General features: G+C 41.5%; 2 protein-coding genes across 2 annotated transcripts; both read right to left on the bottom strand.

Moving 5' to 3' along the window:
• On the bottom strand, window positions 1–17725 carry LOC145455443 (activating molecule in BECN1-regulated autophagy protein 1-like). The gene is made up of 17 exons (XM_080333412.1): window positions 17458–17725; window positions 17251–17402; window positions 16505–16708; window positions 16269–16347; window positions 16140–16212; window positions 13677–13698; window positions 12847–12878; window positions 11308–11407; window positions 9232–10631; window positions 7611–7697; window positions 5901–5986; window positions 5073–5172; window positions 4849–5016; window positions 3963–4148; window positions 3786–3896; window positions 3265–3338; window positions 1–253 (listed from the first exon to the last, which is right to left on the bottom strand). Exons 1-17 carry the CDS (start codon window positions 17723–17725, stop codon window positions 84–86), a joined length of 3312 nt encoding a protein of 1103 aa, XP_080189538.1. The 3' UTR covers window positions 1–83.
• Window positions 17694–21710, bottom strand: LOC145455446 (N-acetylneuraminate (7)9-O-acetyltransferase-like). Its single transcript, XM_080333421.1, has one exon. The coding sequence runs from the start codon at window positions 20940–20942 to the stop codon at window positions 18513–18515; it is 2430 nt and encodes an 809-aa protein (XP_080189547.1). The 5' UTR covers window positions 20943–21710; the 3' UTR covers window positions 17694–18512.
• Between the last annotated feature and the right edge of the window lie 1117 nt (window positions 21711–22827).

Raw genomic sequence — 22827 nt, forward strand, 5'->3', positions numbered from 1 at the left:
AAAGGTTTTGGAATATATTGCAATTGAGAGCAAGGAAGAGTTTCTTCAAGAAATTGCATTGATCAGTTAGCGCAGGGATGGATTCAACTGTCGGCGTGGGTCAGTAAGTCATTCGATGAACCGACAGCTTCAGGGGGTTTTGGCATCACGGATACCATCCGTACCTCTCCACTGTTGGTGCCATAAACGAGCCCACCACCAGGTTCCGGTGACCACGTCACAGTGTTGATGCTGACGACACGAGTGTTTCGATCTGCTCGAGTATAAAAACAAAAATTAAGTATCCTATCCGGTGGTCAGCAACCTACAGAACATGTTATCAACTAGATCAGTGGTTCTCAACCTGGGGGGCGTGAAAGCATCTGAAGGGGGCGCGAAGAAGCGGTCAACTGAAAAAAAATTTCTCGCTCTGCGCGATTTACCTCAAATTCACACATGTTTCTCTATATATAGACAGAATTTCTTATTTTTTTAATTCTCTCATCAACAGTCATAACCTTCCATGCCATCAAACAATCTGTTGGGGTTGCTAGCATCCCGGTTGGATTTTGTGATATGACGATATAGGGGCGCGCGAAATTTTTCACTATCATAAAGGGGGGCGTGTCTAAAAAAGGTTGAGAACCACTGAACTAGATCTCAGCCTTTCAGAATGGAGCATGAATTTGCAAAACAATAAAAAAATCATGGTACCGGGTAGCCTTGTCGGCGTATCAAAGTCGCTTATGTCGATTTTTCAAATTCTGATAAGCATTTTCAAAACATTGAGAAAATAACGTTGCTAAAATTGTTGTTAATCACATAGTTTCACTTTACAAGTGAAATGGACATAAGCTACGTTGATTCCACCACGACAATGTTAGATTGAACACTTGAACAGTCACTCTCGAAATAGAGCACCCAGAAGTGTTGGGAACGAGTCTTCAGACATTTTTTGACTCGAGATTATTCAATCAAGATTTGTTAAGGTTATTCGAGTCAAGTCACCCAATCCAATTTTCTGAGGGACAAGGCTCGATTCGAGTCAATGAATTGCGATTGAAGCACAGCTGATGTTAGTTGATTGTCAACTAGCATTTCAAGAGGTTAAGTTGTAGAACAACTGGAAAACATACGTCTCGTCGTTTCTCGTGCATCATGATACCGTTGTTCTGTTGTGTGATGTTCTTGCAGCCATTGCTAGATCAGAGTCATTACCAGACATGGGGTAATCGCGATTAGTAATCGTAATCGATTGCAGCATATTCAAGTAATCGTAATTACAATCAATTACATTCGAAAAAATTCCGAAGTAATCGCAATCGACTACTTCCCATATCTAATAGATTTCTTTGTGAAAGAACGATTACTTTTTATATGTACAAGGACTATGACATAAACAACATTCGTGAACAAGGAAGAGGTATAAACCAGGTTGGAGATAGCCCAAAGGTCTGATTTTCAAACGCCACTGCTCATTATTACGTCAGAAGTATCAACTTTGCTCGTCATTGCGTAAGAAGTATCCTCCACATATAGTAAATAGACATTCGATGTACATTGTAGTGTGATGGTAAGAGCACCTGCCGTGCTGTAAATCAGGTTATCAATACACTCTAGACGCCACTACATCGCAGCAGGATAATATTCATCACTCTGCCTAGTTTCAAATAATAACTTATGTATTGATGTTTGGCTATGCTTAGGTAAACGCAGTTTGACCGTTGCTGCAGTTGCGCAGTTTGACCATGTGACTGTACTTGAAACGGACGCCAATCGTTATTTCACAATTCTTTGCTCAAGATTTGGACCTGTCGCCCTTGCCATTCGCTTATCTACCATGTTGGCGTAGGTTGTTGCCAGCATCAGGACCAAAGCAGTAATCCGTCCCCCACTCTAAACGTTGGTCTTGGGCCCCAATAGGGTGGTCAATTTTCAAGTTGAAGACTGAATTTCGTCAATAATATTGGTAATTGCATTATATTACTATTCATTTTTAATCCTCGCAGCCCCCGATGGTCAGATTTACCTGTAGAGCCGGGGGCAGGTAATTCATAATTATAACATCTGTTATGTTGTTATAATTACTTTATCGTATGTTGCTAATTCATGACCTCCGGTCTGTTATATATTAAAAAGATATTGTAGTCGCCCAAAAGTAGCAGATTAAAAGAAAAACTTTCGTGAGACGCACACACAAATTGCCATGTATTTATTGCTTGGTGGGTGCCCCAAGTGGCATTTGCATTGTGGGCTCAGATTGGAAGGACAGGATTATTAGTTACACCCACCCAACGTGGCTATTGACAATAGACACATACCCTAAGTTTCGGCTAAGGGCTAAGGTCTTTCTTTAGTAGCACACTTCGTGGAGTCGCATGTTGGTCGCAACTGCACATGTAATTTGGCGTGCCTTGGTGCGGTAATGACCGGCACCGAAATGCCTATTCGTATAAATTAAGCATGCTTTTTTCTTGAAGGGGAGAGGTATGCATTTCAGAATCAAGAAATCTAGAGATATTAAACCTCCAAGCTCGAAGAAAATTTTCAAGTTAATTAAATCTCTCGAAAGTTTATGTTGATTTACGAAATACTTTTGAGTCCCCTTCGAGCTCGCTCCCCACTCTATTGGGGAGTTTGGGATGCGGCAGTTACGTACCTGGCAACACTGCAAATCGTTGGGTGCGATAAATAATCCCCTATAAGTTGGGCAATGGGTGCATTATGATGTAACAAGCAAATGACACATCATTTATAAAGAAAGATGTTATCTCATTAGGCTTTTCGTCTTAATCCTTATATTGTTTTCCTATATATCTTCTAGGATTGGTTGTAAGAACCAAAATAAATATAATCGTGTCATGAGTAATCGTGATTATTCGTAATCGTAATCGACTACTTCCTGATTTTGCTGTAATCGTAATCGCGTGATTCAGAAGTAATCATAATCGCGGTCGATTACAGTCATGAAGTAATCACCCCATGTCTGGTCATTACTGCAAGGTGCCGAACCCCCCCCCCCCCCCCCCCATTTCAAACTCAAAAGAAAATCCTTTCGAAATACCAATTTTATACCCAACACGTCGTAGCTCATTTGAAATTCAGTAATTCGTAATATCCATTGTTACTTCGTTGTTCAAGTCAGTTAGTTGCGGATTTTTAAAGGTCGTTAGTTCTGGTTCTAGCAGCGAGTTTTGAAAAGTGACTAGCCCTAGTTCTACTTGTGCCTTCAAGTCTGGTTAGATGCCGAACAATGCAAGATGAGCTTGTAAAAATATTCTATACCTGGATGATGGATCTGCTGAGCAATGGGCATCTCCTCCTCATCTGTCATGGCCAAGACATGACCCATAAGGAACCTGAGAAGAAGAATTGACACCATACACACTAAACTTTTCCTCTCCTATAGCAACGTTCCTACAGGTTGGAAACAAACATATTTGATGTGCAGCATATTGTTGGCCAACTCAACACTTTTATCAAGTAGCCAGTAATATTTGGAAGAAAGTTATGACCGAACAGCCCTAATATATGCTACATCCTCTGTTTGGTCCTGGATGTTTGTTCCTCATCAAAAAAACTTGATATAGGAAACCTGAAAATGAGGAATTTGATCCTGCCAACATATTTGAACCATCATTTTTGAAAATTGATTTTCATAACATGCCACCGCACCATTTTGTAGCATGCCGTACCATTTTCGATTCTTACGAGTGTCTGGACGGTATTTAACAAGTGATTTACGACTAGCACATAAGTGGAAATACAGACCAGTCTTTCACAGGGTAAAAAAACGTGAAATATACTTGTTCATGTGTGGATCTCCAATGAGACAGTGACGGTACTTGAATCCAACGCAGATATGATTACACAGCGGCGATATACTGAGACATACCACGGTGTGTTCGTATTCTTTCCTGAAACATAGGACAACAATATCTAACCACCAAGTTCCCAGGAAGTTGTTTTAGCATATGCAATACTTGAATAGAACTTGGCCGAAAGTTTTGCGTTCCAACGAGAAAATGGCAACTTCCATTGAATCACTCCCGGGCGGCTCATTGTCATAGGATGGAACAAATGCAGCAAGAACTCGGCCATCTCGAGAAATATCAATGCTCGAATCGTTGTAGATCTTACACGCGTCCACAACAACATTCTTCATATGACTGGTAATGATAAGTAGTTTGAGATCACTCCGGGTGGGAGTGGAAAACGGCTGGCTCTATTTTGTTCATGACGCCATTCGACGGTATCAGGAATTCTACTAGACCAGCACCAATTTCGGCAATTCTTTTGACCCCTCCACTTCCAAGAACTATTTCATTCTTATACTTGAGTAGTTGACGACATTCACGGCATTCCAGTAGGAAAATGAATTCGTTCCTGGTAGAGACGAGATTGTGGCCGATAATTCTAGTTGTCTGATTAAACTAATTACAGAAAAATGCCAGTCATCTAATTCCAATCCAATGTGTAATGTTTCATTGCTCTAATTCTAATCTAATATGTGAAATCATTCTATTCTCTAGTTTTAATTCTAATCGATTTTTTGGTTTTCCTGAAAATGCTACAGGAGAACTGTATAGCGCGAAACGTGCCCAGCTTGCTGTACAGACATCTGTCATTCTAATTCTAATTCTAGTCTAATTCGGATAAAACTGTGTAGCTGTCATTTTAATTCTGATCTAATTTCGAAAATATGGCGCAGTTTCAGTTCTAATTCTAATCTAATGTCGAAAATACGGCGTAGTTATGAATCTAATTCTAGTATAATTTGGATAAAACTGTAGCTATCATTCTAATTCTAATTCTAATCTGGAAAGCTGAAAATTTTATAATTGCCAAGTCTACCTGTGACGAACATACCTGCTGATTTCTGGCAACTGAAGCTTACTGAAGTCCCAATATTGAAGTCTGTACATCATGTGATCAATGCTAAGCAGCACCGACCGAAGGCCGTGATTTTCTGCATACACGTCCGATATGATCCTGTTGATGTTGTTTCGTCTGTTGCGTCTCAGGCTTGCCAGCCGCCTGTCAACACAGGAAATGAGCGGACGGATCTTGAGAGAAAATCGATGGTAGATTACTGTGCAGGACGAATTCTGAGGCGGCGTTGTCTGTTTGATCCAAACGACGGGTTGGAATGCCTCACGTCTTCCCAGACCCGTCTTCGTGAATGAGTGGGACCTACACAAAAAATATGCCATTCAAAGAGACTGTACAAGGTAGCCTATACAACTCTCGGTTTACAAATGAATATCTTCACATCACAGTTATAATGACTCAACTCGAGTTGCAATTTTTTTCGACTCGCTTCAAGTCTCGCGCATCAGGACCGCTACTTGAAAAATAGGCCCAGGAACACGAGCGTTCCAACTGCAATAGTGTTTATTCTGCCGTACAACCATGTACTGCTTCTTTTATACATATCGCTTACTTTTCTATTTTATTGCCTCTCGTGTACAGGGCCCTAGTCCAGTAATGATATATTGTTATATTCGGCGCTCTATAAATTATTATATTATTATTATTTCATCTGTTTGAATAAACATGTTAAGAATGCCTTGGTATATTACGAATGCCTTGGATATCACCAAAAAGCGAGTTGAACATAATTTTGACGCAATAATGATCAGTGAACTCTATGACTTGACTCAACTTGACTTGAGTCAAAGCTGTGAGAGTAAGATCAACTTACGACTCGGAACCTTGTGACTTGGTCGGAACCTCGAGTGTACATCTTTTACTTGACGTTTCAATACGGTGACTTTCCAAAGAAAATGGTTGCCGCCTAACATATTTTGGCACTCTTAAATTTGAAAACACGTCATATATAGAGCGCAGTGCCCCTTGCAAGTCTCAAAAAGTAACTTTTTCTGAATCCGATTCAGTTTTCTCCGTATTTGAGTTTCTACCTGAATTTCCGCTTCGATTCCTCCTTTCTCTTTCAGACTGGAAGTGATTGACTTCTCGTGGCATTCGCCAAATGGATCTGGCACGACTGAAACACCAAGCGATTGTGACAAAATAAGTCAAGAAAAGGTTTGGGTTTGGCCCCATCAGACAGACGTGGACAACTTGATCATTCCAGTTGTCTAAATAGCAGAGCCATTTTTATGACATGGTAAAATAAGTCAAAATTTTGTCAGAATTGTAGCGTTAGGTCAAAAGATTGTCAAAATTCTCTGAAAGGTCAACAAATTTTTGCAACCTCTATTTCATTTGTATTTTAGATGTTTGCACTGTCGGTGAGCTTATCATCTGACATTTTACAGCTTGTAGCCTACTTTATAAGCCTACTGTTGTAGACGGCTCATTGTCTGCTCATTGTGAATCTGAACGGTCAAATGGAAAAATAGGTGGACATGGTGTTATGTTATGCTCAAAGTTCCTCAATATCGTAACCGAAGCAAGACTGCGTGAGCATTGGTTCATATATCAAGAAGCGCATGATGAAAAATTGTGATGAAGACAACATTGTCAGAATGCAGCAACGCGGTCTGTCACCAGCAGTGTACGCACAACTTCAGTGTTGCTAGCCAACAACTGCTGCTGTTGAACATTCTTTCGCCATTATTAGCAAGCTTTTAGCAAGGACAGACAGTTTCTACCCGAGAATGTAGGAAAGTATCTGTCGTTGGACTACAACTTTTAATTATTTCTACCATAATGCGTGATGTACCGGTGGCTACTGGAATTCTTCATAGCTCCTGACTTGGTTAAAATAAAGTTTCTTATGTAAAAATTTGTCAGTTTTCAAGTCAAAAAGATTTCTCAGGCCATACTACATAGTAAGGACAGACAGTTCCAACCAGAAATGAAGATAAATAGTACAATTCTAAAATCATGTGCAATTACACCTAATTTACATACAAGAGGGCAGAAAGTCTTTAGGGTGAAAAAATGTCAAAATTTTGATTTTTTGGTCAAAGTCTTCCATTTTTAGGTAAAAAAAATCGCCCTACTAATTAGACTAATGAGAGCAAATGCTGGAAATCAAACTCTTAACTAATTTGCGAACTGTTCGTACGCTCTCAGTCTAATCCAGTGGTTCTCAAACTTTTTCAGACACGCCCCCCTCGTCATATCACAAAATGCAACAAAAGCATGATGTTATGAGCTTACGACTGTTAATGACAGAATTCTCAAATATGAAATTCGGACTATGCACATAGCTATACCCATTCATTCGAGGGAAAAAATTACAGTTGACTCTTGACTTTATGTTCACGCCTCCTTCAGATGATTCCACACCCCCCAGTTTAGGATTCGCTGTTCTGATCCTAATCATATTTCTGGTTTTCCCGAAAACGAAACAGATGAGCTAAGCTCGGTCTCCTTCTCCTGATATTTGCCATTCTTATGCTTATAAGAATCAACTCTTATTTAATAAGAACTCAACGTGATTATTAATGTGTTTTTTTTATTCAGAATTCAATTCAATTTCAAAGTGTTAGCAAATTCAGTAATTCTTATCCAATTTGGAACAGACTACGTACTTACGTGTAACTATCAATCTAATTCTGACCAAATTTGAAAAAGCTAAAATTCTCTAGTTGTCCAAGTCTCCGATCAATATCTGCATTGGCTATCTGTGCCGCACTAACCAAAATCGTCTCGCTTACCGGAATAGGGCAGAATCATGTCTTCCACTCCTCGATCTCCACGCGTTGATCGGCCGGACCCTGCCGTCTGCCCCAGACTCAACAAAGCTATCAAATCATCCCGTGAGTGAGTAGGCAATAACCAGTAGTTATTAGGGATGGGAAATTTAAACATCTCACCGAGTCAATTCAGAACAGAGTACTAGGCTTCAAGTGGAGTATTCAATTACAATGGCCAACAAAACAAAAAACTTTTTTCAAGTGCCAAAGATATTTTAATGGTTTCTAGGTATGTTTGGGGTGCTGACTCCGAAAATGACATCCGTTTCTCAGGATCGGCTCTACTTTTTGAGATATCGATATTTTATTTTTATTTTATTTAATCGTCGTAAGTAGGATACTTGGAATTACGCAGATTTAGAATATTCTCGGCGATCTGTGCCTCACTCTGAGGAAGTACCCGACTCAAAGACAAATCTGCCTCGAACTGGAGCTTGAATAACATATTACCGTACAAGAGAGAAAGAATCACTTCGTATTTTAGCCAACAAGATGAACCTTTTTACTGCAAAGACATCAAAGGGCTTTTACTGAAAATGAAGGTATATAATTGATTAGCGTGCTTTGACAGCTCACTAACTGAACTTTGAGCGTTTCTGAACGTAGTGTTTGGGCTTTGACGGCACCTGTTTTTGATTTGCAAAAATATGTTGTTTACCGCTAATATCGCCTACTTTTTATAATTTTTGCTTGATTTTCACATGAAACAGGACTCGCGTATAGAAGGCTCTCTGTGTTAACGATTGTGTCTTCAACGATATCGAGTCAGAAATAGAACAATACTGTAGGCACACACTTGAAGAGACAGATGTGAACTCGTTGAAGTTGTAGTATAAACAGTGAAATTTACCCATACCAAAATTTGCGTATTTTGAGCACTTCTCCAAACAAAAATGTGAAATATCTCAAAGATAAAGTCTATCGGATTCACCGACATAACAATGTCCTAAAACCGCGGTACACAAAGACCCGTAGTAGCCTATACAAAGAGCATTTTACCTATGTCACAATTTGCGTATTTTTAGCACTTTTATAACCAAAAATATGGAATATTTAAAAAAATCGAGCCAATTCAGAAAAACTAATGTCATTTTTGGATTCGGGGACCTAAAAATACCCTGAAACATTCTTGGCACCAGAATGTGTGTTGACCAGTGTAATCATTCATTACGTCGACATAGCACTATGAAATGAGTGGAAAGACCAAGATGTACCCGTTAGGTGACCACAAACAAAGCCAGTTTTGCACCACAAAGATAATTCCCTATTTATTCGACCATACCTATTTCATTGCACTTTGTGACAATGCCGTGGGCCTATCAAGACTTGACAATTCACAAATATGTCATTTCCGACAACCAAGACTTCCACAATGAAAAAAGTATCGAAACAGCCATTCTCATTGATAAATGAACCGAGGAGGAATGAGCGAGGAGCAGAAATTTTCAGTATTCGACAAAACCATCTCTCTCTCTACTCGAGCCAGATCATTAGAACGAATACTCGATTCAGATTCGAGTACTGATCACATTAACGAGCCCTGCTAACATGCCACGATCAAACAGGAATCAGAAAGACATACCTGGGTAGAGGCGTATCGTTTGCAGTCCACGGATCACCATCACCTGACGAACTGTCAGAGTCGTCCATCAATTGCGACGCAGAGGAGGCCGCGTCACGCAGTAGATTATCAGCGGCTTCGTTCAACGTATCCGTGGCCTCCACTAACGAGTTAACGGCCGCCGACAGATTTTGTGCAGCCTCTAACGAAGACGAGCTTCTGCTGTGCGCTGGCGATGAATCCGAGAGCAACTGCCTATTAGAATCCGCCGCGTTCGAACTGCTGGGTTGGCTCGTGGCAAGACTAGTATTCATCGAGTCATTTTGTGTGATATTTTCATGACCGTGACCCTGCAGAACACTGTCGATGGTGTCGTTTCGAGTGTTTTCCGTATTAGACTGTTCAAGCAGTATAGAACCGGATATCACTTCGTCAACCGGAGAGAACAGAGCAGGAAAAGAAGACTGGTCATCGACAATGCCTGACCCTAGCTCATCTGCGTTTGCGGGTTCACTCTGATCCGAAACCAGCCCGAGTCCAATTCCGGACATCTGAACGTCGGGCACTGGAATCTCCTGAAACGAGTCAAGACCGGCCGGTCGCGTCACCAACGCACCAAAAAAATCAGCGTATTGGTCACGTCGACTGCCTACGTCGTTAGATAAAGTCTCGTTCCGCATCCCCATGTCAGTGATCGCGGGCCGCTCGTCAAAAGCGCCGTAAACGGACCTCGCTGGAGGTCTGTCATCGGTAGAATCACCTCTCGGGAGCAAGTCTGGGAAATACACGTAAGGCGCAATGCGCGGTTCGGAATATACTGATGAATCCAAATGGGACCGAGCAGTTAATGATTGATGTGGACTTTCTAATAGATGGCGCGATTCCGAGTTGGAATCTCTGCGTTGGCGCAGTAATGTCCGCATTCGTTCATGGATAAGGCGCGGGCTTGTGTTCCGGCCGGTGTGCAAACTGCGGTTCTGAACGTCTGAAAAAATAGAATGTCTCGAAGCCAAGGTACTCGATGTCAAGGGGTCCGATTGGGTGACATGATCCTGCGAATCAGGACGCCACCGCCTGTACGCCCCGACCAAAGTATGATCAACATTTCTCAAATTGTCAAAAGCGGGTATTTCTGTGTCCCGGGCTGTCGGCCCGAGTCCGGCGATGCTGCGACGCGCGCTAGCAGCTAGACTATCCATATACGGCGCAAATGCAGCAGATTCCGATGGTAACACGGGTAGTGGTGCATGACTGTGTTGGTGCACATCGCTCAAATTGGTTGGATGGCTCAAATTTATTGAATCTTGCCCTACGGCGACACGAGACATGGAAGGGCGAGAACGTCCGCCGGGCGTCGAATTTCGAACTTCATTCGCGCTGTTCTGCAATTCTCTCAGTCGCATTTCCAATCGATGGCGCTCCTAGTGACGCAAAATGTGAAAAAATGAATATAGCGAAATAAATCGCAATACTTTTATTTCAAGAGACTGTTTGCGGGACAAGACTTTGGATTACAATTGAATAATGTGTTCATCTTCATATTCAGACTTGTACAAACTACTAGATTTTCTAAATACGCAACTACAACAAGAACTACTCACTTTCCAAATCTCGTAGCTAGAATTGATGACCTTTAAAACCCGCAACTAACTAAAACACAACGAACTAGACACAAATTTGAGCAACTCGGTAATTTAGCCTATACTTTATCGAAATTGGATTGCCTTTTTACGCCCCCTGTCTACGCCACTGTCAGTAGCGATGACTCCGGTATCATGATTCACGTAAAACGACGACATGTGTTTCCTAGTTGTTCGGCAACTATTTTATTTACTACGTAACTAGAACGACAACTATTCACTTTTCTAGAACTAGAACCACTCAGAAAACGAGTATTTTGTTGATTGTCAATGAACTAGATTAGTGCTGTGTAAGTCTGTTAATAGTGCAATAAGCCCAAATACTTTAGAAGTTTTTTTGGCTTCTCCACTAGTTCCTGACGATTGCCACTGATAAGTGCCGGACGAAAGCATTCAGATTTACTTCCATATAAAATAAATCATTCAATAGTATACAGAGATTTTTATTCCTTCCCACCTGCCGCAATCTTTCCAATCGTGTGTACTGTTGCCGGATCTCTTCATTTACGCTGACTCGAGCGTGGAGTATTCTTTGATGAGTCTCGGATATTTCACGTCTGAGTGAACAATTTACTTCATTCATCATTATAGATCAGAGATGAGCATGGATTTGAAAACAACAGATTTGTCATTTGGACGTATTTGGATCGAGGGGGGGGGGGAAACTATCCATACCGTAAACCGGGGTAACATTGGACAATTTTCAACAATTCCGCTTTGTATCTTGGAAATGCTAGGGTGTAGCAGAGGCAAGTTTTGTGTTTTTTTGGAGTCATGGAGCAAAGATTAGAATTAACTAATCCAAAATCTTCATGGTCATAAATAAGTGCCTTATTTTTGTAAATTATCCGTGTCCAAAGTTACCCGTGCATGTGGGGTAACTTTGGACAATGTAGTTTTTTGTATGCCTTTACCCTCTATTGTTTATGAATCCTCGTAAATGAGGCTTATTTGGTAAGAGTTGATGAGAGCAGTGACTAAAACTGAAACAAAATAGTATATGTCTGGCCTATTGCATGATTTTACCTAATCCCCCCCCCCCCAAAAAAAAAAAAATAGGTAGTTTATGAAGGCTAATGCCCCCTTATTCATCCGTTTACTCAATTTTCCCTCATGCCTTCACTAATTGGGACTTATAATAACGTATGGTGACAATGGGGTGTCCGACTGGCAGTTTCAGCAATCGACAGCAAACAGTAAGTACCGTATGTTAGCGTGATTTATTGCCAATTTCGAATATATTACTGTTCTGGAAAAGATATATTTTCCCTTTCCTATGTCCTCTGATGGATATATTTGTCGTAATTTACGATATCCCATATTCCGCAAGCGCATCTTTAGGAGTATGTGATAAGTTTTTCAAGTAGCTTACACCCGATTACAATCTCTCAGCTCATTGCCTACCCATTTTTTCATATTTTGGCAAACTCTTAATTTATTAACCTTCTCATTCCATTTTAAGAAGCCATCAGGCCGGTCATAAGGAATATAGTTGACGATACCCTTTGACACAGATGAAGCAGCCACTTTCCAGAGCTCTAAATATCACATTTTTCACTGTCCAGAGTTGCCCCGTTCTGATAAAATTTGACGGGGTAACTTTGGACATCACATTTTCTCGTATTGATCCAAGGGTGAGCCCACTGAGATTTTGGCCATGGATTAAGACTACTTAGAGGTATCTGCTGCCAAGTTTTGAATCTATGAATCACATGCTATCTATGTTTGGCTGTAAGAAGTTTATTGGCCATCAATTTTGGCGAAATTGACCCACTCCATTAATTTATCGATGTTGGGTCAAGTTTATCTGGTAGTGAAATGAATCCACCTTTTATAAAGACTACTTGTAGTACTGTTGTCTCATGAAAAAGAATTGGACATCCAGCGGCAACCCTTTTTCATCAATAACCATTTAAATCTTTTACTGCTTAGTGTATAAAGTTACCCTTGAGTCCAAAGTTACCCCGGTTTACGGTAGCAATACATTTCATCTTACCTCATGCTGCCATGCGACAATATTGATCGACTCTAAAACGAAGAAAGAAATCGCATGAAAGGACAGTAGCTATTCAAAATCTGTGAAACATCAATTGTTGTTGATACAATTCTTACAAACAATACGTTCATATTGTCATATTTATTCCACTGGAAGCTTTTCGACTAGCTCTCTTCAGCAGTGAACGCCAGTAAATGAGGTTAACCAAGTTCGAAATATAGAATGAATTCTGTCGTTGTGACGTAATAATGACAAGTACACAAGTCGCTAACGGCAGTAAACAGCGCGTAGTCATCATCACAGTCCCTAGTTACCATGCGTGATTATGACCAAGTAACAGCATGTAATTCTGCCATCGGACAGCACCTATTGAAACACTCAGAGTGTGCAAAACATTACAGTAACAATCAGTTTTCCATAGTTGCTCGTGGTCGTTCTCTTTTTCATTTAAAGGTCCTTGAATCAACCATTATAAAGCTGCAAAAGTCGATCCTCTGCCGCCAGAAGGAACATCTCTACACGCTGGGAATCTTCCATTAGTGTTGTTTTGTCATTCGGCTGTTTTACAGCTGATTTTGTGTGTGCTGTACCGTAACTGTGCGCTGTTTACTGCCGTTAGCGACTTGTGTACTTGTCATTATTACGTCACGACAGAATTCTTTCTATATTTCGAACTTGGTTAACCTCATTTACTGGCGTTCACTGCTGAAGAGAGCCAGTCGAAAAGCTTTCAGTGGAATAAATATGACAATATGAACGTATTGTTTGCTGCAATATTGAAGTTCTGTACTTCGAAAAGCCTAATTCTTACAAATAATTGAAGAACTCACTCGTGCATTTCGACCCGAATCCCTGAAACAAAACAGACATTCTTCGTTACGAGTTCAAAGAACACAAGATCAGGGCCTGCTTCTACTTCAGGTAGATTCAGACTACATGCACTACTTCCTCAAGTGGTGATGTATTAAACAAGTGGTTCTCAATCTTTCACCTTGCGGATCGGCAAAACTTGAAGACAAATGTTGCAGGCCAAGAACCTTACATACTTCAAAACGAACCCAATATATATATAATTAGGACAAATCTATGCAACTCGCACGTAAATAGGAAAGACTTCATCATTTATGCAGATTTTTTGATAACAGACGCGTTAAACGTGGCTCTATTGAAATTTACACTTGGATTTTGATTGTTCAGATTATTTGAAAGAAATGCGACTGTTGTTTGCTACCTCACTGCTACCAAATGTCGCAAATTGTATTTTCGAAAATGTACCAAGTTTGCTTGAAAAGTCTTCTTAGCTTTCACATATCACTATCATCTTACACGCGACTTCTTGCTGCACGCTAGTTTTGAGCAAAGTCGCGCAAGTAGCATTGTCACGTACGCTAAGTCCAAAAAAGTGAACCATGACCTCAATATTATGAAACCATGCAGAAAATACCTTTCAACTTTTGAAATCAATTTAAAATTTGACGTTCTATTTCTCTAATTAATGGAAAAGTGTCAAATTTCTTTCCTTTTGGAATTGACATATAAAATTCTAGAATAATTGGCAGGAAAATTGCCCCGAACCGGCACCGCTCCTCGGCGGTTGGGAAGCACCATATTAGACTGTTGCTGCAGTTTTCAATTTCCCAGGCCAAACTAGCGCTAAGTAACACTGGTATCCATGACTTCCCCGCTTGGCGCTCAGCATGACCGGGATAGCATGGTGGGGTGGTGCAAGAGTTAGAAAGCCTTACAAGGCTAAATCTGCACCTTCCATACCCAGTGACATACCAGTATGTACATCATGCATTCATGGTGGCATATGCACAGATTGTGTGTGCCGGTATGTATATGATGAATCGGTGTACATGCAGAAAAAACATCTAGGACAAAAATGCATAACGTCCTTCCTTCCGAGAGCTTGTATTTTCCCTTCTCTCTCTAACTTAGAAATGGCAATTGTACATGAATTGATGCAGAAATTTGCGCCGCTACTTTCCCTTCTATCTAACTACCAACGATGACTACTTTGAGCACCAAGGCTGTGCTTCGTTGACGAGGTGCTTGGGCTATTCTGGGGTGAAGCTGTTTAGTAATGTCAAATGAAGGCCTATTTGTAGGGAAATATTGTGATGTCGCTATCTCACTGCTAGAGCTTTTCAAAATCGAGCACCCAAGTGATTTGATTATGAATCGAGTATTCGTTCTAATGATTTGAGTCGAGTGGTGAGCCATGATTTTTTGGAGTAAGGAAATGATACAGTCCTCGTCATTTCGAGTGAGTTTATTAACAAAAATTACAGTTTTGAAACTATTTTCTACTGTGGAAGCCTCGGTTGGTTGCATCGCAGCATATAAATCAAGTACAATTGAATAGTATATTCATATTGAAATGAACCTGAATATTTCCGGCTGACACTCGTCAGGGGTAATCGTCAGCAACTAGTAGAGAATTGGAAAGAACATTTTAGATCAACAATCGTATCACAAAATATGACGTCACCAGCATGAAATATCGAATGAGGGAGAGTTCAATGTACTATTTTTAGGTGGTACACGAAGTCCTTTTGTTGACAGAGTTTTGGCTGGTGTATTGTGATAAAAGACCATTAATTCTGCCATCGGCAAACATCTGTTAGATAATCCGATTTCTGCGAATAATTATCGAGACGGACGATTTCGAATCGTTGGGCGGGGCCGTTCACAATTCCATTTGTGTGCCTTGGAGTCGACTTTTATCAAAATACACCAAACGAAACTCTGTCAACAGAAGGAGTTCGTGTACCACCTAAAAACAGTACATTCAACGCTCTCTCATCCGAAATTTCATGCTGGTGACGTCATATTTTGTGATACGATTGTTGATCTACAATGTTCTTTCCAATTCTCTACTCGTTGCTGACGATTACCCCTGACGAGTGTCAGCCGAAAACATTTGGGTTCATTTCAATATGAATATACTATTCAATTGCATATTGAAGTTCTGTACCTCCAAGAAGCTCTTCAAATACATCATGTAGTACAAAACTACTCACGTTACTGGAAATGAGTTATCTGTGAAGTCGTGATCAACCCACAGCAACTGCCACAAAGGGGTATGGTGGAACAAACACCAAATCATCTTTAATGTCATGTAGAACTCTCATAATCCCATAAAATGTAAAAATTTCAACATCATTTTTATTCATATGGTGAAATGAGTGACACTCGAATACTCGACTCGAATCACTCAGACACTCGATTTGTCAGCCCTACTTCTAATACATGTGAATCGGCGGCCGATCATAAAAGAAAACGCCCACCTGTCTTGAAATCTCGGAGACCTTATCAGACTGGCATCTAGTGTTCTTTGCGGCAAAGAGCTACTGCTTGAATCTGGAATCAACTCGATTGGTTTGCAAGAAACGGAACTACAAGACAACCAAACCAACCCATAAATTCATCGTCATCAACACTTCCAACTCCAGTTATGATGGAAGAACCCCAAGGATCAAAACGAACCAGTCGTACCTGCAATTTATGGATGTCAAGTATTCGCAAAGACTCTTGGAGGTACGGAAGTTGGGTTTTGAATCATATATTCATATTGAGATAAACATAATCTGTGTATCTCAATATCAAGATATTATTCATATGTGAAATAACATAGTCATAATGGCTCTCCTACCTTTTCTTCTTTGGTGTTGGTTTTGACAGAAGCAAAAGGCTGCGGAAGGCTCCAGTCCCAGAAGTAAATTTCATTGCCGCCAGCAATGGCAAGAACGTGCTCGTACGGATGAAATGAAAGCGAGGCAATCGCAATTTGTTCCTCATCTGGATGCTCGAGCGTCCATGATTCACTCCCGGCACCGCGTAAATCCCAAACACGGACCTGCATATGTGTAGTACATGAACAGTGAACACTAGGAGAGAGACGTACAAACTACCAATCTAGTTAGTTAACTGTCAGCTTACTGTTTTAGAGTAGTTCTAGTTCTAGTTGCGGATTTTGAAAAGTGACTGGTTTTAGTTCCAGTTGCATATTTGAGATATAAAATTGGTACCGGTACAACTGAAAAACACATGCTGTCGTTTTGCGTGAATCGCAATACCTGTGTTCTGTTGTGTTATTTTCAAGCGTCCTTCGCTAGCTCAGACTCACCCCCACTAACATTGGCGTAGCCAGCGGGTGGCTTTTAGAGGTCGAAACCCATGTCTTTTCAAGCGTGAATTGTTATTCATGTGGAAAGCCAATCCGATTCATAGAAAATAGGAATGAATAATTGAATCTAGTTGCGGAAGTTATGTTTCAGCTGGTTGGTGATTTTGCTCGCTACTCCTAGTTGTGGTAGTTGATAGTTTGAAAAGTGGATACCGTAGTTGCAGTTTTAGTTGCGTATTTTGAAAATCCAGTAGTTTGGACAAGTCTGTTACCTCCCCATTGAGGGATCCCGTTGCAATGATTTCGTTCGACTTTGGATGAAAAGTCACGCACCAGGGAGATCTCTCGTGGCCTGACAAAGTCCGAACAACCTCCTTGGTGCTCACATCTAGGATGTGTGTGTTGTGGTCTCCGTGACAGCTAGCTGCAACAAAAATAAGACTCGCATTTCCTGTAACAGAGCCTACATTTCCACGTACCGAGCAAAGTGTTGTCACTGCTAAAAGCAGTGATAAAGGTTGTCCTGGTACGAGATGGCAGTTTGAATTTCTCATTCTTCGTGGAGAAATGTACGATTGCACGATCCGCAATGTGATGCAGCGGACAGTGGGACCAGTTGAATCCACGCACACCGAGTGATCGGTTACGCAATGCGACTACGGAATTTGTGTTCACGTCAATCAAGTTACCTCGCCATTTACCACTATGAATCATCTTCTGAAACAATGCACAAAAATGCACAAGCATTTTGTAGGTCAAATAAAATCTAGATGGATGACAAATTTTGAGGCGACTACCAAAAAAACACTTTCATAATCTGCATCGGTCAGTTTTACTCAAACCAAAAATCAAATCGGAAACACTAATGTCATAGTCCTTCATAATGATTCAACTGCAATCAGAATATAGAGTACAGTGTCTATTGCTAATAGAAATAGAAACTTATTCTACAATGTGATATTAGTAGGCCAACCAATAATTTACATTGATTGACTATCGAACTGGAAGAATATCCAGTAATTCTGAATAGGCACAAAGTCATCGATATCAGACTTACATGTATCAAAGCATCTGTTTCTCATTCACCCAGTAATGCTTAATCAAAAAACAGAGTGATGTCCACTAAAGGCCATCAGGGAGCAGAAGAACATAGTATATAAATAATCGAAGTGACAAGCTGATTCATTTGCATTTAAACCATTGTCCAATTCAGCAGGCACTCTATCAAGCTCTTAAGTCGTATATCACTACATTCTAATCTAATTCAAACCATTGACATTGGCGCAACTATGAAATAAAAATTGTGCATGTGCAAAAATGTAATACAGAACAGATAGATCTCGGCCCATAAGTCAGACTATATAATATTATATATATCATATATATATCAATCAATCTAACTTACGAAAAATGCTCAACAGTCAGTACGGCATTGGACTCGTGCATATCAGGTTAAAAGGTAAGTTTCAAGAAACTTGATAATCACACATTGGCATCAAATAACAACCAGCTTAAGTTGATGATCGGGACTTTTTCAAGCCGAAAGTAAGTACTCGGGTATCGACAAAGCCCAAATGACAAGAAAAAGAGCGGCAAAACGGAGCAGCAGTGTCGACTTGTTAACGTCTGGCGCTCCGAGAAAATGCTTTGTGATAACACCTGTGATTTTGTTAATCTCATGAGCCACACACACAAATATAAACGAGGTAACGACTAAATTTAAGTTAGGCCAATCGGGTGACAGCACAACAAGCATTCCCTTTGTATCAGCCGCAAGCCAAATGTGATACTGTGCAATAAACAATTCGAGGGAAATACGGCCGAACCAAGCAAAAAATGCGCTGTACGAACTTCTCAAGTAGCCAGGAACATTGCGTACCAAAATAAATGCGGTCACTGGGATGGTTGAGGCATACGAGTGAATGCGGTTGCACTGAATTTTGTCAGTACACTGGGTCGCCCAAATAATGTAAGACATGATGGCACCGATTGATATGCTTAATGTGATGAATGAGGAACGGATGGACAAAAGGCATCCCTGCATCGAGTCGTCCAGAATCGCTAGCTTTTTCAAAATGATGTAAATGAAACAAAAGACGGCCCCGTGTAGCATCGCGTAGCGATCCAATTGACAACGAAACCACCATTCTCGCACTGAGCCTTCAGGGAGTTCAAATAAGCGAACAGCGGGCCACCATGAAAACAAGATTTCAAAGTATCTCTCAGAAACGAATAACATTGTGATTACTGCAAAGAGTGCAACCAGTTTTAGGCACATGATAAAGTAAGGGGATGTGACGTTACGTAGAATACTTTGATTCTCAGTACCGGACCCGTTTGCCGGTACCATCTTTACGTTGGCTCTGGGCCATAAAGTCATCCCGATGTAGAGCACCAAAAACCAAAATGTGCAAAGTGGCACAAAATAATAAAACTGATACAATCTATCCATAACCAGGCACAGAGAAACGGTGAGAAAATTCAAGCGAAACAACACATTCAAAACACGATATATGCCGTGATCGCCTTTGTGCCAGAAGTACGAAAAATGACCGTAGCCCGTCATGAAAAGATACATCCCTACCAAAATTCGAATGTGCATATAAATGGATACATTAGCGGAAGCACCGGACATATGGTATATCAGAATAACTAGCTGCATCCACCCTTTCCATTCATCCGTTTGATCACGGTTGAGCAAAGAGGTTTGTGACGTTGGCACGATGCCGAATAGACCGAGCGTGATCACATACAACAATGGCAAGAAGAATCTAGCATTCGTAAAATATTTGTTTCCCTTCATAAAGATATTTGTGCGATCGCAAATGTAAAAATATAACATTATCAAGGAATATTTAGCCATCGTGATGAGTATTTCTGTGATACCGTTGTTTCCTGTAGGCTCTCTCTTTTGGTCTTGAGGCAACAACTTCTCTTCGTCTACTACAAGATCACTTTTAACGGAATCCGATTTTTTCCATTTCAAAAAACTGACAGCGCACGCGCCGGAAACGCAAACCGCTCCAAACACAGCAAGAAGTTTCTGAGCGTACGTAATGTATGGCGAGGACTGGCAACACGAGCCATCTATAGGACGAATTACATCATTGCAGAGGTAATTCATAAGAATGTTGGATTCGATTTTGAGAGCTTGGACAGGAAGATGCAATCCGTCGTGTGAAAGATCCATCAGATCAGAAGCAGCACGAGCAAATGAATTGACTATATTGATTTTATATGTACTCCTTGAAATAATATTCGTAGCAGCGCTATTGTATTTCGCCAATTGTTGGTCCGTAATCATTTTTCTGACATTACTCAATCGTGCTTGAAATACAGGCTCTTGCAATACCCAAAATATATCCGTCTGCTCGTGTAATTTGGCCATTTTTGAGACAAGCTGTGTGAAATTTGTGGAGAATTGCTCTAGTGCGTCATCGGACGCATTTGTGCGTTTAATAGTGTGACTAGCAGCGGCTTGAAATATAACATCAGGACGAGTTTCTTCTTCAAATATCCACTTCTCGTACAAGTCCAGGGCTGTGCTGTTGATTTCCGGTAGCCACACAAATTTCAGCTTCAAATTATCATTTTCAAAATCGACATCAGAATGGATTTTGCCATCGGGTACGTTATAATCAACATTTATAGTCCTGATAAATTCAAACATGAGCTCTCTCATTCTCGAGTCTCCTGCGAATACGATTTTGCGAAACTGAAGACAAGCTACACAGTCAACAGTTTTGTATTTGTGCAGCATGCATCCGTGCGGTTGCCAGATGCCTTCCGACTTATCCACCAAGCGCCCATCACTCAGTAATCCTCGGCAAGGGTTAAATCCATAATCAATGTAATTCAGAACGTTCAACAAGATGAGTACGTTCACCAAGATGAAGGATACTTTTTTGGCAATACCAATATTCACCACCCGGGATAAATCGGCGAGATGATCTCGTAGCGTCATGTCTTTAAAGGCGTAATTTACTCGCACTCAACAGAATGCCATGCCACACTATCCATTAATCTAATTTTCGTCACCCGCGATCACTTGTCGAATTCAAATCAGCGAACAGTCAACCACAGAACCGTAGCTTACTTTTCTGAGCAGTCAGATAGATGCACTAGCAGGTGCCACTTATCCCGATCAACCCAAACTCACTAGGAATAAATGACAATCGAAGACTCATAAACCAAAACCAACGAGGAAGGTTGGTTCGATTGGTTTGAAATAAGGACAAATATGTTAGAAATGAGGTGAGTCTCATGTCAGAAATGAGGATAGTCATGTCAGAAATGAGGATAGTCATGTCAGAAATAAGGATAGTCGCTATATTCACTATAAAGTGAGTTACAGTACCAGGCACGACTTTCTAGTGCTGCTAACCCAGTCCGAACACATCCCAGACATGATGTCCAAACACGCCCCAGACACGATGTCCGGGTATCAACACAGGCCGAACACGCCCAAGACACCATGTCCGAATGGCAACACAGGCCGAAAACACCCCAGACATGATGTCTGAACACGCCCCAGATACGATGTCCGGGTATCAACACGGGCCGAACACGCCCAAAAGACACCATGTCCGAATGGCAACACGGACCGAACACGCCCCAGACACGATGTCCGAGTGTCAACTCAGATCCGAAAACAACCCAGACACCATGCTTGAATGGCCGAACATGCCCCAGACACGATGTCCGATTGGCAGCACAGGCCGAACACACCACAGACATGATGTCCAAACACGCCCCAGATACGATGTCCGGGTATCAACACAGGCCGAACACGCCCTAGACATCATGTGTGAATGGCAGTACAGGCCGAACACCCCCCCCCCCCCCCCCCCCCCCCAGACATGATGTCCGAACACGCCCCAGATACGTTGTCCGGGTATCAACACGGCCGAACACACCCAAGACACCATGTCCGAATGGCAGCACAGGCCGAACACACCCCAGACATAATGTGTGAATGGCATTAGGCCGACCACATCCCAGACATGATGTCCGAAGTCGCCGCAGACACAATGTCCGAACACAGCCGAGACACCATGTTTGAATGGCCGAACATGCCCCAGACACGATGTCCGATTGGCAGCACAGGCCGAACACACCCCAGACATGATGTCCAAACACGCTCCAGATACGATGATCGGGTATCAACACAGGCCGAACACGCCCAAGACACCATGTCCGAATGGCAACACAGGCCGATAACACCCCAGACATGATGTCCGAATACGCCCCAGATACGAAGTCCGGGTATCAACACGGGCCGAACACGCCCAAGACACCATGTCCGAATGGCAACACAGGCCGAACACACCCCAGACACGATGTCCGAGTGTCAACTCAGATCCGAAAACAACCCAGACACCATGCTTGAATGGCCGAGCATGCCCCAGACACGATGTCCGATTGGCAGCACAGGCCGAACACAACCCATACATGGTGTCGGAACGCCCCAGACACGATGTGCTATTGGCAACACAGTCCCAACACCCCCCAGACACGATGTTAATAAGGTTGGTCGTGTTTGAAATAAGGTCAGTCTAGTGTTTGAAATAAGGATAGTCATGTTAGAAATAAGGATAGCCATGTTTGATATAGGGATAGTCATGTTTGAAATAAGGATAGTCTCATGTCAGAAATGAGGATAGTCATGTCAGAAATGAGGATAGTCATGTCAGAAATAAGGATAGTCGCTATATTCACTATAAAGTCAGTTACAGTACCAGGCACGACTTTCTAGTGCTAACCCAGTCCGAACACATCCCACACATGATGTCCGAACACGCGCCAGATACGATGTCCGGGTATCAACACGGCCGAACACACCCAAGACA

Source organism: Botryllus schlosseri, chromosome 14, assembly GCF_051294905.1.
Source record: "Botryllus schlosseri isolate E-star chromosome 14, Bs_hap1, whole genome shotgun sequence".
Lineage (NCBI taxonomy): Eukaryota > Metazoa > Chordata > Ascidiacea > Stolidobranchia > Styelidae > Botryllus > Botryllus schlosseri.

Excerpts from the sequence above, each read along its gene's own strand:
- LOC145455446 (XM_080333421.1), bottom strand. The coding sequence starts at position 20,942 with ATGACGCTACGAGATCATCTCGCCGATTTATCCCGGGTGGTGAATATT.
- LOC145455443 (XM_080333412.1), bottom strand. The coding sequence starts at position 17,725 with ATGCTTGTGCATTTTTGTGCATTGTTTCAGAAGATGATTCATAGTGGT. Across the intron at positions 7,698-9,231 it reads AACGATACGCCTCTACCCAG|CTTTGTTGAGTCTGGGGCAG; the intron begins GTATGTCTTTCT and ends ATGATTTGATAG. Across the intron at positions 5,987-7,610 it reads CATGATTCTGCCCTATTCCG|TCGTGCCAGATCCATTTGGC; the intron begins GTAAGCGAGACG and ends TTGGTGTTTCAG.